Source organism: Pistacia vera, unplaced genomic scaffold (genome assembly GCF_008641045.1).
Source record: "Pistacia vera cultivar Batoury unplaced genomic scaffold, PisVer_v2 Contig93, whole genome shotgun sequence".
Lineage (NCBI taxonomy): Eukaryota > Viridiplantae > Streptophyta > Magnoliopsida > Sapindales > Anacardiaceae > Pistacia > Pistacia vera.
In genome coordinates, this window is record NW_022196812.1 from 2026604 (window position 1) to 2042436 (window position 15833).

The 15833-nt window shown below is 40.5% G+C and overlaps 2 protein-coding genes across 2 annotated transcripts; both read left to right on the forward strand.

Moving 5' to 3' along the window:
* The first annotated feature begins 305 nt into the window (after positions 1-305).
* LOC116120368 (GDSL esterase/lipase At2g42990-like) lies at positions 306-2727 on the forward strand. Its single transcript, XM_031406319.1, has 3 exons — positions 306-720; positions 853-1342; positions 2173-2727. Exons 1-3 carry the CDS (start codon positions 352-354, stop codon positions 2364-2366), a joined length of 1053 nt encoding a protein of 350 aa, XP_031262179.1. The 5' UTR covers positions 306-351; the 3' UTR covers positions 2367-2727.
* An 8451-nt stretch (positions 2728-11178) lies between these two features.
* Positions 11179-14649, forward strand: LOC116120371 (GDSL esterase/lipase At2g42990-like). Its single transcript, XM_031406322.1, has 3 exons — positions 11179-11556; positions 11856-12345; positions 14546-14649. The coding sequence occupies exons 1-3, from the start codon at positions 11179-11181 to the stop codon at positions 14647-14649; spliced, it is 972 nt and encodes a 323-aa protein (XP_031262182.1).
* Positions 14650-15833: the final 1184 nt, after the last annotated feature.

Consider the following 15833-nt stretch of genomic DNA (forward strand, 5'->3'; position numbering starts at 1 on the left):
CTGTCGTGTAGTTTATAAAAAAATTTCAACTCTTGCTCTGTAAACTGGTATGCTTTGATCCATTCACTTAAACTTTAGGATAGAACAATAATATTATAAAAGTTTTATTTCGAAAAAATATAAAGATTTTTTCAAAATCAATTTTATGTTTCAGTTATGAAGAGCATTGCTTGGGCCAACGCACATGACCAAGCCAACTAGCCATTAAAACATCCACCAAACATCTCAAATTGAATTAAGATCCAGCTATATAATTCTTGCAGCCCACTAAAAATGGTATTATATTCATCACCTGCCGTCTGTAGTCTTCAAGTTGTCGAAGAAACACCGCGCCTGAGACACAAAACTAGAATGGCAAACAGCAGTTACACTTCAGGGCTCTGGTTAACCCTTTTACTAACATTATTCTATACAGCCAAAGCCAAAATTCCTGCAGTCATTGTTTTTGGAGACTCAAGTGTTGACTCTGGAAACAACAATGTGATGCAAACAGTTCTCAAGAGCAATTTTCGACCATATGGTCGTGATTTTGAAGGTGGACGCCCCACAGGCCGCTTCTGCAATGGCCGGATTCCTCCTGATTTCATCTCTGAAGCTTTTGGACTCAAGCCAGCAATACCAGCCTACTTAGATCCAGCCTATAATATTCAAGATTTTGCCACTGGAGTTTGTTTCGCCTCTGCTGGAACTGGCTATGACAATGCAACCGCCATGGTTCTAGTAAGTCCATACATTTTGTCACAATATATATTTAGACTACAATACTTTTTCCAATAAATTCCTATGCTAGACTTGTGGCATCTATTAAAGTACGAGTTATTTTCTTACAAGGGTTTATAATCAAATTGGCAGAATGTGATGCCCCTGTGGAAGGAAGTGGAGATGTTCAAGGATTACCAAAACAAATTGAGAGCCCATGTTGGGGTCAGGAAAGCGAAAACAATTGTGAGGCAGGCATTGTATCTGTTGAGCTTAGGAACAAACGATTTCCTGGAAAACTACTACACATTCCCTGCCAGAAGAGCCCAATTCACCGTTAAACAGTACGAGGATTTTCTGCTTGGACTTGCGGAAACTTTCATCAGGAAAATATATGCTCTTGGAGCTCGGAAAATGTCCCTCACTGGACTTCCTCCAATGGGGTGTTTGCCATTAGAAAGGGCCACAAATATAATGGGGCATAATGATTGTGTGGAATTGTACAACAATGTGGCCGTGGAATTTAACGGCAAGTTGCAGAGTATGGCGACAAAACTAAACAAGGAGCTTCGTGGACTCAAACTTTTCAATGCAGATGCATACAACATTTTCCATGACATCGTTACAAAGCCCTCTTCTTTCGGTTAGTTTCACTTTCACTTTGCACTTACTCATGGTTGATTTTCTTTTGTTTTTTTAGAATTTTTTTTATTTGTTGTTCGGTTTAATATATATATATATATATATATGATTCATTTACCTTACTTTTAGATTCTAGTGTGTGGCTGACTGTTAGATTTTTTGTGTTTGGTATAGCCAAAAAAATACAAAAAAAGAATATATCTACTTCATAAATTTTCAGTTTAATATTAATTAAAAAAAAAAAAAGAAGGCTCTTAGGAGTTATAAATTACCTAGAACCCTAGAAGACACCGAATTGATTTTATTTATTTATTTATTTTTAAATAGGATTATGTTATAACGCATGTTAAGGAGAGATAATGTTGTTGAGAAATTTATAAGTATCCAGGCATTAGGGTGTTTCGTGGCCGTAAATGTTGTGTTCCGTGACTGTTAGATTTTAATAACACAAGTTAAAAGGAGATAATGTTGTTAAAAAATTCATCGGGTTTATAGAGTGTTTGTAATACTTAGTTATTAAAAAAGAAAAGTAAATGATAAAGCCCTAGTTTTGACCTAGAAATCAAAACACTGTTGAGAACTTAATGAAAGTTTATCAGGCAACCATGTTTGGTTGGTCAACTCTCAAGTCTGTCTCAACCTGTTGCGTCAGGTTCATTCACTCATTTCTACCAAGTTTTTTCCTCGATTAAATGCGTTCATATTTTTCTTTCCCTTTGCTGGAATAAGGAAACGATATTGTGATTAATAGCTAACCTAACACAATACATGGATGTTAAAGGTTGAGTTTAGTTTAATGCTTTTGCCCTTCGTAAATTTATTGGGTGGCAGGATTTGAAGTAACAAGCGTGGCATGTTGCGCAACAGGAACATTTGAAATGAGTTATCTCTGCAATCAAGATAACCCATTTACATGCTCAGATGCTAGCAAATTTGTTTTCTGGGATGCCTTCCACCCTACCGAAAAAACTAACAAAATCATCGCAGATCATCTCATTCCTCAGCTTTTATCAACCTTTGCATGATTAATTATATTAGACTTTCGATATTTATGGTCTGTGCTTAATACAGTGACATTTCCGTGGATTGAAGTTACGATAAACCGAACTCTTGTCTAAGCAATCCTTTCTTGATGTATAAATTTTAAGGCACTATTAAGTTCACCAGTATGCTTATCAAGATCTGGATATCGTCTGATTGACTCCCAGAAAGAGTCAATGGCCCTCAAAGATATCATCCTTTCAACAACACGCCTCAGTGATGGATTCAACCACAATCTTCAAGAAACTGTAACCATATATAATATCTTGCTTTCAAATTATTTGATCTCTAAGTGTGCCCTTTTTATTGACGAGGAATATTACCACTTTATTATCAGAATGGTTAAGAGAGGAATCATAAACTATCTTAAATTAGTCATTTTCTAAAATGGAAATGAAAGAGGTGTTTAGTTTGGGTTATCCCTATTATTGAGGTAATGTCCATGTTTGGTTGTCAAGTAATATAAAGATTTCAGTAATCTTCTAAAACTAATACTATTGGTTATATAAGTGGTAATCAAATTGCCTCCTTTTTATTATGTATTTTAAAATTACTTAATTACTCAGTAATCTTAATTTTGTTATCATTTTACCTTTAATTATTAAATTTTTTGAATAATAATGCCCTTATTTTGAAATTAATTTACATGAACCTGCCATTACAATTTTACCCTTAATTAATTAAGTTTTTGGACAATAATGCCCTTATATTTAAAACAAATTGCAGGCTAATCAAGACCACCGCTGACCACCGCCACCCACAAGCCACCACCACGGCCATCAGTGGCCACCGCCGGTTGACATCACCGGAACGACTCACGACCGATCAGAAATGACTGACTGTGATCAATCTGGTCGAATCTAATAGGTTGTGCGTCGTTCTGGCCATAGATTTGGCCAAAAACGACTAGAATCATGGCTGTTAATAGGCACAGATCTGACTGTTAACGGCCATTGATCTGGCAGTTTCCGGCCAGATCGGCACACGGTCAGCCAAATCTGACCGGTCGTGTGCCGTTCTAATGACTGACGCCGATAGTGGCTTGCGACTAACACTAGCTTGCGGTGGGTGGGGTGATTTTGTTAAAAATTAAACTTTTATATGGCTGGGGCGTTTTTAGCAAAATCTCAAATGTAGGGGGTTAAAAAATAATAAAAATAATACTATATTAATATTTTAAAATGAGGGCAATTTAGTAATCTATATAACATACCTACCAATTTTTCCTCCTAACCAAACATATCAATATAATATCTCTACCAATTTATTCTAATATAACCAAACACTTTCCCTAAACATTCTCAATAATCATCAAGGTAATCTATTTTTTTATTAATATAACATTCCCTAAGCAAAACGCACTTAAAAAGCCAAGGCCAAACTAAGGACCATAGAGGATACTATTCCCCAATACAATTAATGCTAACACAACTCTCACCTGCATTCTAGTTGAGAAGCTTTCAATGCTTCCCCATATACAGATCTGTGAGCGTCACGAAGATTAATTAAATTAACCTTGGGTTTAGAAGCTAATCGAATAAACAAATAAATTATATGGTGAAAAATTATTAGGAATTAACTTTTGGATGCTTTCATAATCTCAGTTTATATCTAACTAAAAACATATCAGACTTGTAATTGACTGTTAATAAAAAGGAATAAAAAGCTAATTCTGGTGCTAATATCATAAATTAATAATGATCACACAACATGAAATCTCATAAATGTTGTTTAAGTTTATATCAGGAGGCCATTGATATGCAACTAATTTCCTACACTCATGACTCAACTCACCAAATAATTGAAGTAATTTAAACTCTCAGCGACATATTTCACTCTGGCTTAGAGATAAAGTATCATTTAAACTCTTCAACCATTATTATAATTATAGAGGTAATAATCCTTCCCACCGTAGCCTCATTTTCCCAAGGTTGTACAGGGAGAAAAAAGAAGACAATATGGCTACACATTCTTCATACGGTTCCCTTTCAATTCAATTGTTGCAAAAAAAAAAAAAAAAAAAAGTTCCAACAGTCGTTCGTTTTGGATGGTCATTGGTTGATGCAAGGAGTACCAGTTTTTAAATCTAGAGTGTCGATATAGAATGTCATTAATTGATATTTCATGTGGATTTAGTTTATTTGGGAATTATCAAAATCTCTTCTAAATCTAACAGTTTCTTTAAAGACTGTTCTGAAATTTATCAAACACCAAAAAAAATCTTACTTTCTCACACCTTCCTGAAATGATTTGTTAGAAAGAGGGGAAAATTAACATGAAAATGATGATACAGTGATTTAAACACCTTTAAAATCATCTTCTTCATTAATCTTCCTCCTCCATCTCCCTAATTTCTTCTTATAAATCCAACTCTTGTAGTCTCAATGAGATATCAGATTGAACAAAGTCGCATACATTATACAACAAGAATTTTAGGCACTATATCTTGTTGATTGGATTCATCATTGGCCAACCCATCTTCCCGTATAGAAATTGTTGATGCTAGTTTTTTGACACCAACCAATTGTCACGTGCGTATTGCTGATTGGTGGATTAACACATGTGATAATGAATATACCAAATGAACTAAATGTAGAGAAAACTTTTAAAGTGGTTCGGATGCTATGGTAACAAGTCCTACGTCCACTAATTTGTATTGATATTAGTGTGGGTCAGGTCGCAAAGCGGACTGACTTACAGAGGAATTATGAAAAGTAAATGTGTTTACAGGAGAGAGAGAGTCTTTGTAAAAATGGCTGAATCCCTTTAATGAAGGGGTCTTCCTCATTTTATATCAAGCTGAAGCGTGTAATTATCATTAAATCCGTGGGTTGGTGTGATTGTCAGGATATAATCCGGCTTTATGTCTCATTGCTCTCTTCCCAAGCTGATTTCGCATGATTTATTGCAGGGGAAAGGGACGCGTGTGAGCTCCATATCATGTAGCAGGTCTGACGTGTGCGTGTTGCTCTGACGGGAGCAGGTCACTCTTCACGTGACTTTCCCACGTCAGCCCTTATTTCCCAGGTCACTCTTCACTGGACGAGGAGAACCGTGACGCGAGGAAGCTTGTGACAACCGCGAACTTGCGGAAGTACGGTTTTTTCAGCGACAAGGCGTCGTTAGAACCCCCAGAAGGTAAGTTATACGGGTTCCTTTCTGGTCGTAGAATAAGTTTGCTAACTAACGAACTTAAATGCAGAGACCATGCCTCTAAAGGAGTCCGGCCAGCCCCACCGAGCACCATTCGTCTTCCCTCGATCGAGGAGAGAGAGGGCGACCGAAGTTGCCCGTCCCATTCCGGCACAACCGCTGCGAAGCGACCAGGACGGAATAGGTCGCTCAGCCACCATCTGCTCGCCCAAGGCGGAAGGCTCCGGTCCAAAGGTCCAAGAAGAGGAAACAGGTCCAGGCCGAAGAGTCTGAGACCGAATCCGAGGAGGAGCCTCTGAGGACGCGCCAGGAATCCAGGAGGTCGGGCAAGGAGCCCGTGAGCGAGGCGGCCGCTGCCGGCAAGGCGAAGGACGCACCAGTTCTAGACTCATTAGGGAGTCTACCCGAGCACCTGCAGCCGATAGTCTATGGCCTGCTCGAGTGCGAGCTATCGGAATCATACGACGAGTTCACTAACACGGGCGACGACCTGATGACCAGGTCGTTCCAGCATCTGAGCAAGGTAAACGAGCTGGATTTGAAACTTCATTCTGATTTATTTCTAACTCATATCTTGCTCGCAGGCGTTACTTGCGATGAGAATGGCCATGGAAAAGACGCGACTGGGGGCCGCAAAGGGGACAAGCGACCTGGAGGAGGAGGTCGCGAAGCTGAAGCAGAGCTTGGAGTCCGTCGAAGCGGAAAGAACACAAGCGTTCGAAGCGGCGAACAGGTATCTGAACTAAAAGGATGCCGCTTTACGAACTGTGGATTTCCAAAAGACGGAACTCGACCGATGTGCGGAGGAAGTTAAAGAACTTCAAAGGACAATCGCCAGGCTCTCCAAGGAGGTCGAAGAAAAGGACCAGGAGATCCGGGCGACCTTCGAACGGGCTCAGCGAGCTGAACAAGACAGTGAGGCCTCCGAACAAGAAAGGCGAGCTCTTGAGGCTGAACTCCAGGAGAGTCGGGAGAAAATCGCTTCCCTGACTGAAGAAATGCAGAATCAGTCAGAGGAGCTGGAAGAAAAGGCCGCAGACTGGGCAATCGGGTCTATTTACTCCCTGCGAGCAAAAAACCCAGATCTGGACATGTCCGACCTCCCGGAGAGTTGGCAAGCGACTTTGCGGATCATGGCCGAGGAGGATGATTAGGAAGCCGCGGCCGTCCAACGACCCGACCAGGCAGGGGGTTCTGGATCAAAGGATCCCCCCGACTAGCCTTAGCGTAATGAGTTGTCCCCATTGTAATCGGGTCTTTTGACTTTTTTGTTTGTACATGAATGAAGGCTATCTTTACAATTGTAGTTCGCTTTTTCATATATATATGTACAATTTAGAATTGTGATTTACATAAGCAATTGCCTACAAATTCTTACATGCAAACAGGACACATGCGAACTATTTTGAGCGAACAAAGTAATACTTGAAAGAAATTAACAAAAACTGAGAGCTAAGTTCGGGATTACTGATAGTATGGCCGGAGGTGCTCGGCATTCATCAGTGTGATGCTTGTTATCCCGATGGTAACGGCAGTATTTTTTGCTGTTTCTGGTCATAGCAGGAGTTTTCATGGGTTCTAGCTCACTGAGCAGGCTGGCTTCCTCGGATTTGTCGAGGATCGCAGATATGGACACATTCAGCTGAGTGTATTGGGTCCTGTCGCAGTCGCGACGGGGGACAGGAGCATAAGACTTTTTCTGCTCGTAGCGGAGTTTCTTCCCTTTTCGCTGATCGTCAATGTCTCCCTTGCGATCAGCTCGCCTATTGTCTCCCCGACCTGACATACTGCTGGAAGTGCCGTGATCGCGACGGCGGAGTGCCGCCAATGAATTCTCTATTCGGAGATACTTTTCTGCCAGGTTGTAGAATCTAGTGAGGGAAATATCGTCCTCAGCCTGCAGTTCTTTCCATAGGTCGGTTTGCGGGCGAACTCCAGCTATTATAAGAGTTCGGATGGACTCTTCTGGGGCATAAGCCACCTTGTTGAGTTCCCTGTGGAAGCGGTCAATGTAAGACTGCATGGATTCGTCTCTTTCTTGCCTTATGTTGCTGAGGTAGCTCAAAGGCATCGAGAATTTCCAATTGGCTTGGAAATGCGGCAGGAACGTCGCGCTCATTTGAGGCCACGAACTGATCGATCCCGTCGGGAGCGACCTTAACCACCGTTTGGCGTGAAAAGTCAACGTCACGGCCAAACAACGACATTTCGCAAGGTCCGGAACCTGGTAGAGCTCCATCAGGTCGTTGAACTCATATAAATGATCCTGCGGATCATAGTTCCCATCAAACGGCCGTATATCTGGCATTCTGAACCCTGGTGGAAGGGGAGCAGCTAGCACTTCGGGAGAGAAAGGGGATGTAGAGGCGACCTGCGCCTGTTCGTTTTGCTGCTCCCGTAACCTGTCCAGAGCTCGCTGCAGCTCTTCTATTTGTGGTAACGGAGCCAATTGGGGATTGCTTTCACCCGTGCGAGTCGGGCCTTCTCGATTGCGGTTCAGGAAGGTCCGGAGGTCGGATTACTCCTCGCCTCGACCGGCATTTCCGGTCGCACTCGACACACGCTGACTAGAGGCGTGTGAAGGTGGTGGATTGTGCGGGGTATTTTCACGACCCTCGCGATGGTACGAACCGCCCCGCGAGGTGTGGGAGCCACCCTCTTGAGAACGATCGGGGTCGTTCTGCTGGTGGTGATAAGAATCATCGCGTCCACTATTCTCGCTTGGGTTTGCCTGCGACGTGGCATGGGACAGCTCGGGATCCATTCTTTCGCCGAGTCTCAGCTTTGCCGATACCCTGCTCGGGGCACCTGTTGCGTTCGCTGGTCCTTGGGAGCCCGTAGGCTTACTTTTTGCCACTTGCTTACCCTTGCGCCTACGCGCTGCAGTGCTCGCGGCACGGGCTATTGCCCTTTGCCGTGCTTTCGCGCGACCTGTAGGCGTCTTTGGCGGTTGCACCGCCCTAGCTGTGTTAGATGACATGCCTTGGTCCAAACGGTCAAACCTTTGGTTGACCGTCTGGAGAGTATTGTCGAACCTCTCCAGGTAGTTTCTGATGGCAGGGTCGAGTTGTGGAGCTGCCGGGACATCCCCCGCAGCATTTTGTGAAACTGGAACTTCTTCAGTACGCTGATTAGCTTGCCCTGGCTCAGATTGGCGGGCCATCTGCTGTTGTAGGACCAGTAGGTCAAAGATTCTCCTGATGAAGGGTAGACACTAAATCAGGCCCTCCTTCTAGCGCCAAACTGTTGATGCTAGTTTTTTTGACACCAACCAATTGTCACGTGCGTATTGCTGATTGGTGGATTAACACACGTGATAATGAATATACCAAATGAACTAAATGCAGAGAAAGCTTTTAAAGTGGTTCGGATGCTATGGTAGTAAGTCCTACGTCCACTAATTTGTATTGATATTAGTGTGGGTCAGGTCGCAAAGCGGACTGACTTACAGAGGAATTATGAAAAGTAAATGTGTTTACAAGAGAGAGAGAGTCTTTGTAAAAATGGCCGAATCCCTTTAATGAAGGGGTCTTCCTCATTTTATATCAAGCTGAAGCGTGTAATTATCATTAAATTCGTGGGTTGGTGTGATTGTCAGGATATAATCCGGCTTTATGTCCCATTGCTCTCTTCCCAAGCTGATTTAGCATGATTTATTGCAGGGGAAAGGGACGCGTGTGAGCTCCATATCATGTAGCAGGTCTGACGTGTGCGTGTTGCTCTGACGGGAGCAGGTCACTCTTCACGTGACTTTCCCACGTCAACCCTTATTTCCCTAGGCATAACAGAAATTATTAAAAGTACTAAAAAAATGTCTTTTCGAAAAATAAGGTATTCCAAAGATTTATTTTTTTATTTCTCTGATACAGAGCATTTCTTGGCGCTGGCCACGAGAACTTACTAATGAATTCTCATGAAGCTATAAATTTCCTATTATTACTGCTTCCTTGGAATGTTCAATAAAAGAAACTAGAATGGCATTCAGCAGCTGCATTCCAGGGCTCTAGTTAACCCTTTTACTAACAATAGTGTTCACAGCCGCAACCAAAGTTCTGGCAATCATTGTGTTTGGAGAATATATTGTTGACACAGGAAACAACAATGGGATATCAACAGTTATTAAGAGCAATTTCCCACCTTACGGTCGAGACATTATGGTGGACGCCCCACAGGGAGCTTCTGCATGGCTGTCTCGCTCCTGATTTCATCTCTGAGGCTTTTAGACTCAAGCCGTACCAGGTTACCAACTTAGATCGAGGGACCAGGGTATACCTTATGTCACATATCCCACATCGGAAGGGAGGGAGGTCTTGGGTTTATAAGGGGGAGTTCTTCTACCTAATAGGTTAGCCTTTTAGGTGTAAAACTTTCAACCTCGTGACAAGTGATATTAGAGCAAACGTTATTCGTCTTTTAGTGTCCCACCAAGCGCCCACGCAGCAAGGCATTCACATGTGATTGTGGGTTCACTCAAGGGTGAGGTGGACCGGTAGGCAAAGGGTCTCACCTGTAATAGGAGCGTCACAGGATTTGGTGGAGGAGAATGTCACATATCCTACATCAAAAGGGAAATGGGGGGTCTTGGGTTTATAAGGGGAGTTCCTCCGTCTAATAGTTTAGCCGTCTGGGTGTGAAACTCCAACCCACGACACATAGCAGATTTTGCCACCGGAGTGAGTTTAACCTCTGTCGGAACTGGCTACGACAATAATAATGCCGCTGTGCTAGTAAGTCCCTGCAACAAAAATGCACTTGCCTGTGCATAAGACAACAGTTCATCTTTATTACCCGCATTGATGTTGAGAAATCATGGTAATTTAAGTGTAATATATAACATATGTACGATTTTTAACGGCTAATAGATATGGTAAGAAGCCGAGACAAGATTGTAGATTGATCTTAATTGAAATTGTAGGGTTCAACGTTAAATTTTAAGTCTTAATGGTCAGAAAATATTGATACAGTACTTTCTGTTATAGTGTTTTGCTTGTTAAAAGATATGCTGAAACGATTGTCACCTTACAAATATTTAAAATCAATTGGGCAGAACGCGCTACCGCTGTGGAGGAAGTGGAGCTTTGCAAGGTATACACGTATACCAAAACAGGTTGAGAGAACAGACGTTAGTTTTAATTAAGCAAACGAAATACTTAGCGAGGCTTTGTACATGTTGAGCTTAGGAACCAACCATCTCCTTGAAAATTATTACGTATTCCCCCAATTCCAAATAAGAAAATAAATAATTATAATTTTACTTCAGCGAACGTTATTTACTTGATCTCTATTGATGCCAACAAAATAGAAGTTGGTGGGTTATTAGTATCTTATTAACTTAAAATCAAGATTACTTTTTGAAATTGATCCAATTGAAATATTGTTAGTTTAATTCTTGTAAGAGTTTGAAAAAGAAATGAGAGGTTTTTCAAAGTGCCTATTTATGGCAAATACTATTTTTATAGTCCACTGATACAGGACATTCCTTGGCCCAGCGCACACTTCATCTAAGCCACAACTGAAATGTCATTAATTGAACTTATGAATTTCTTTGAAGCTAAAGAAATGATTTCAGTCACCAGCTCATTCATTTCCATATTGATATTGCAATCTTGGAATGTTGACCAAGCATTAAGACAGAAAACTAGAATGGGAAACAGCAGCTACAGAATTCCAGGGCCTTGTTTAACCATTTTACTAACATTAGTGTGTACAGGCACCGCCAGAGCCAAAGTTCCTGCACTCATTATTTTCGGAGATTCAACTGTTGACACTGGAAACAACAACTTCCGTCCAACACTTCTAAAGAGCAATTTCGCACCCTATGGTCGTGATTTTGAAGGTGGACGTGCCACAGGGCGCTTCTGCAATGGCCGCCTTCCTCCTGATTTCGTCTCTGAATCTTTTGGACTCAAGCCAACAGTACCTGCCTACTTAGATCCAGCGTATAATATCACAGATTTTGCCACCGGAGTTACTTTTGCTTCTGCTGGAAGTGGCTATGACAATGCAACAGCCATGGCTTCAGTGAGTTCCCGCAACAACAATGCACTTTGCCTATATGCATGACATGACCATGAAATTTCATCGTACCTCACTCTAATCTCAATTATTCAAAATGTGTTGATTCAATAACTTAAAAAATGGAGATATAATTTATGTCAGAAAAAGATGTTCTTGAAGCTGCTTCATTTTTTTATTAAAAAAAAATATTTTCAAATATATGCTGAATGGACTGTTGTCCTGATGCAGTGATTGTATATAATTTGTACTAGATTTGAAGTATCACAGTATGCGTAATTGTTTTTAATTAATCAACATGGCAGAATGTTATACCGCTGTGGAAGGAAGTGGAGATGTACAAGGATTACCAAGGAAAATTGAGAGCCCATTTTGGTGAAGAGAAAGCAAAAGAAATTATTAGCAACTCTCTGTATATGTTGAGCTTAGGAACCAACGATTTCATGTTAAATTTCTACGTATTCCCTTACAGAAGAACCCAATTCACAGTTAAACAATACGAGGTTTTTATCATTGCAGCTGCTGAAAAATTCATCCGGCAATTATATAGTCTTGGCGCGCGGAAACTATCGGTGAGTGCACTTCCTCCAATGGGGTGTTTGCCATTTGAAAGGTTCTTAAATATAAATGGCCGTCATGATTGTGTGACCCTCTACAACAAAGTGGCCATGGAATTTAATGTGAAGATGCACAATTTAATGGTAAAGTTGAACAAGAAGCTTACTGGAATCAAAATTTTAGAGTCAAGTATTTACGACGTTTTATACCAGATGATTACAAAGCCCTCTTCATTCGGTTAGTTCACTTTCCATATATACACTCATAGATTTATTTTCTTTACTTCGGCATATATTCATAAGTGACTTATAAAACTTTTAACATGATAATGAGTAATGCTACATGCTAATAAACGAGAGAAAAGGAAATAGAGCTGAATTTGGGAAAGTGAGAATCTGCTCTTTACTGAATGTTACTGTTCATTTATATACAGCAGTAACTTCAGTCAACTAAAGTTACTTATTGACTGAAGAATAAAAGTAAATTACATGAACACCCTTTACATCTAATCCCCCCCCTCAAGTTGGAGGGTGGTAAAGATCTAGCACACCTAACTTGTGCAACATGTGATGATGAAGAGTCTTGCCAAGGGCTTTAGTAAGAATATCAACAGGCTGCTCACATGAAGAAATATGGGTAGTAGTGATCAAACCATTCTTCATTTGCTCTCGCACAATATGACAGTGAATGTCAATATGTTTAGTCCTCTCATGGAACATAGGATTGGAAGCTATGTGGTTGGCAGCCTAGTTGTCACAGTGAAGAGAAACAGGAAGTTGAGCATCGAAACCAAGTTCCTTGAGCAATTGAACTAACCAAATAACCTTACATGCAGTAGAGGTCATAGCTCTATATTCAGCCTCAGAGGAAGACTTGGAAACAGTAGCTTGGCGCTTGGATTTCCAGGAAATCAGAGAAGAGCCAAGAAAAATACAGAAGCCAGTGATGGACTTCCTTGTCATTAAGCAAGAACCCCAATCAGAGTCACTATAGGCAGATAAGGACAGAGTATTATAAGCAGGAAAAAATAAACCAAGTCCAGGGGCTGACTTCAAATATCTGACCACTTTGAGAGCTACTGCCATATGTGACTGCTTAGGCTGGTGCATAAATTGACTCAATAAACTGACTAAGTAACTGAGGTCTGGCCTGGTCATACATAGATAGAGCAGTTTACCAACTAAACGTTGATAAATTTTTGGATCAGGAAGTAACATATCAGTCTTAGTGTTGGTAGAAGTAAACTGATGATCAAATGCTGTTGTAGTAAGCTTCAAATTGGACTCCATGGGAACCAAAGATGGCTTAGAACCTGAAAGACCTGATTCTGAGATCAATTCCAATGCATACTTGCGTTGGCAGATGCTAATTCCCTTGGAGGACCTGGCCACTTCAAAGCCTAGAAAATACCGCAATACACCTAAATCCTTTAGCTTGAAATTGTGGTGTATTAGCTGTTTAGTTTGGCAGATTAAAGCTGGATCATCACCTGTTATCACAATGTCATCTACATATACAAGAATCATGACAATGTGAGATTCACTTCTTTTGATAAACAATGAATAATCTGACCGAGACTGCTGGAAACCACCATTTAGAAAAGCTGTAGTCAGCTTATGATTCCAGGCTCTAGAAGCCTGTTTCAATCCATATAAGGATTTATGGAGCTTGCATACCAGATTCTTGCCTCTTTTCCTTGGAAAACCTTGGGGCAATGTCATGTAAATTTCCTCTTGCAAGTCTCCTTGCAAGAAAGCATTGTCCACATCAAGTTGATAAAGAGGCCAATTGTTCATGGAGGCTAAAGCCAAAATTGTTCTAACAGTAACCATCTTTACAACTGGAGAGAAAGTCTCTTCATAATCAATCCCGGCCTGTTGTGTATATCCCTTAGCAACCAAGCATGCCTTGTATCTGTCTAGGGTACCATCAGCCTTATACTTAAGTTTATAAACCCACTTACAACCAATGTGAGCCTTACCAAGGGACAGAGGTACTAAGGACCAGGTTTGATTGCTTTCTAATGCCTGAATTTCTTGCTGCATAGTATGGACCCAATTCTGATCTTTAGAAGCTTGTGTAAATGTAGTGGGTTCAACTAAGGAGAGATTGGACAGGAATGCTTTATAGGAAGGGGATACATTAGCATAGGAAACAAAATTGATAATGGGATAGTGTGAAGTATTGGCTGTAGGCTTATGATGTAGTGTAGGACAAACAAAATCTTGTGTCCAAATAGGAGGATTAGTATGTCTATTGGATCTTCTAAGAGCTAGAGGTGAAACAGGAGTAATACTAGGCATAGAAGGAGTGGAATGATCAGGAACAAAATTATGAGAAACAGTCAAATCTGTAGTCTGGATAACAGGAGAATCAACAGTAAAATGAGGAGTTGGAATTGACTCTAAAACAAGGAATTTTGAATCAATAGGAAAAGGATTCAAGGAAAAAGTTGACAAGGCAAAAGGAAAGACATTTTCATGGAAAATGACATCCCTGGTGACAAAAATAGAATGGGTAGATAAATTGTGTAAAATATAGCCATTTTGGGTAAGAGAATAACCCAAGAAAACAGAAGGAGCAGCTCTAGGATGCAATTTGTCCTTAGAACGTAAGATTGTAGCATAGGCCAAACATCCAAAGACCTTTAAATGATTCAAGAAAGGTGGTTTGTCAAAAAATTTCTCAAAAGGTGATTGACCCTTAAGGACTACAATAGGCAGTCTATTAATGATGTAGACTGCAGTTTGTACACAATACCCCCAGAAATGAGTGGAAATATTGGACTGAAGTTTTAAAGCCCTAGCAACCTCTAAGATGTGCATGTGCTTTCTCTCAACAATACCATTTTGTTGAGGAGAATAAGCACATGAACTTTGATGAATGATACCCTGACTACTTTGGAGCTCTCATGACAATCTTTGTTAAAAAACTCTAAACCATTATCAGTCCTAATGCACTTAGGAGTCAAACTATATTGTGTATGGACCATACGAAGAAAGTGTTTAATGGTAGAGTAAGTGTCTGACTTGAATTGCATAAGAAACAACCAAGTAACCCTAGAAAAATCATCTACCATAGTGAGAAAGTATCTAGCATTCCCATGTGTAGGTGTTTTATAAGGACCCCATACATCCATATGTAGTAAATCAAAATTTTTTTGTGTTTGAGATGTACTATTAGGAAAGGGTAACCTGGTTTGTTTAGCTAGACGACAAACAGGACAATGCATAGAGTTTAAACTACTTTGAGCACTTGACAAACTGGGATGAACAAAAGGCAAAATAGAATAAGAGGCATTTCCTAATCTTTGATGTCATAATGCATAATCATGAGATGAAGATAATGACAACATGGAAATAGGCATTTTATTTAAATTCATCTCAAAAGGTACAATCTGAGATGATTCTACAGTATGGCAAACAGCCTTATTTAACTTTCCTAAATCTGATACAAAAGTGGAAATTTTCAAATTTGGATTAAAGAAATAAAGACCTTGTCTATGCTTACCAATCCCCTTCAATTTGCCATTGCAAAGATCCTGAATGAGACAAAAATCAGGATAAAAGATAACAAAACAGTTATTAGAAGCAGTAAGTTTGGAGACTAAAAGTAAATTGTGATGGAAATCTGGAACATGCAGGACATTTGGTAGATGTAAGTTTTTATCCATAACTACAGACCCTACATGTTTAACATACGTTCTTGTTCCATTTGGTAACCCT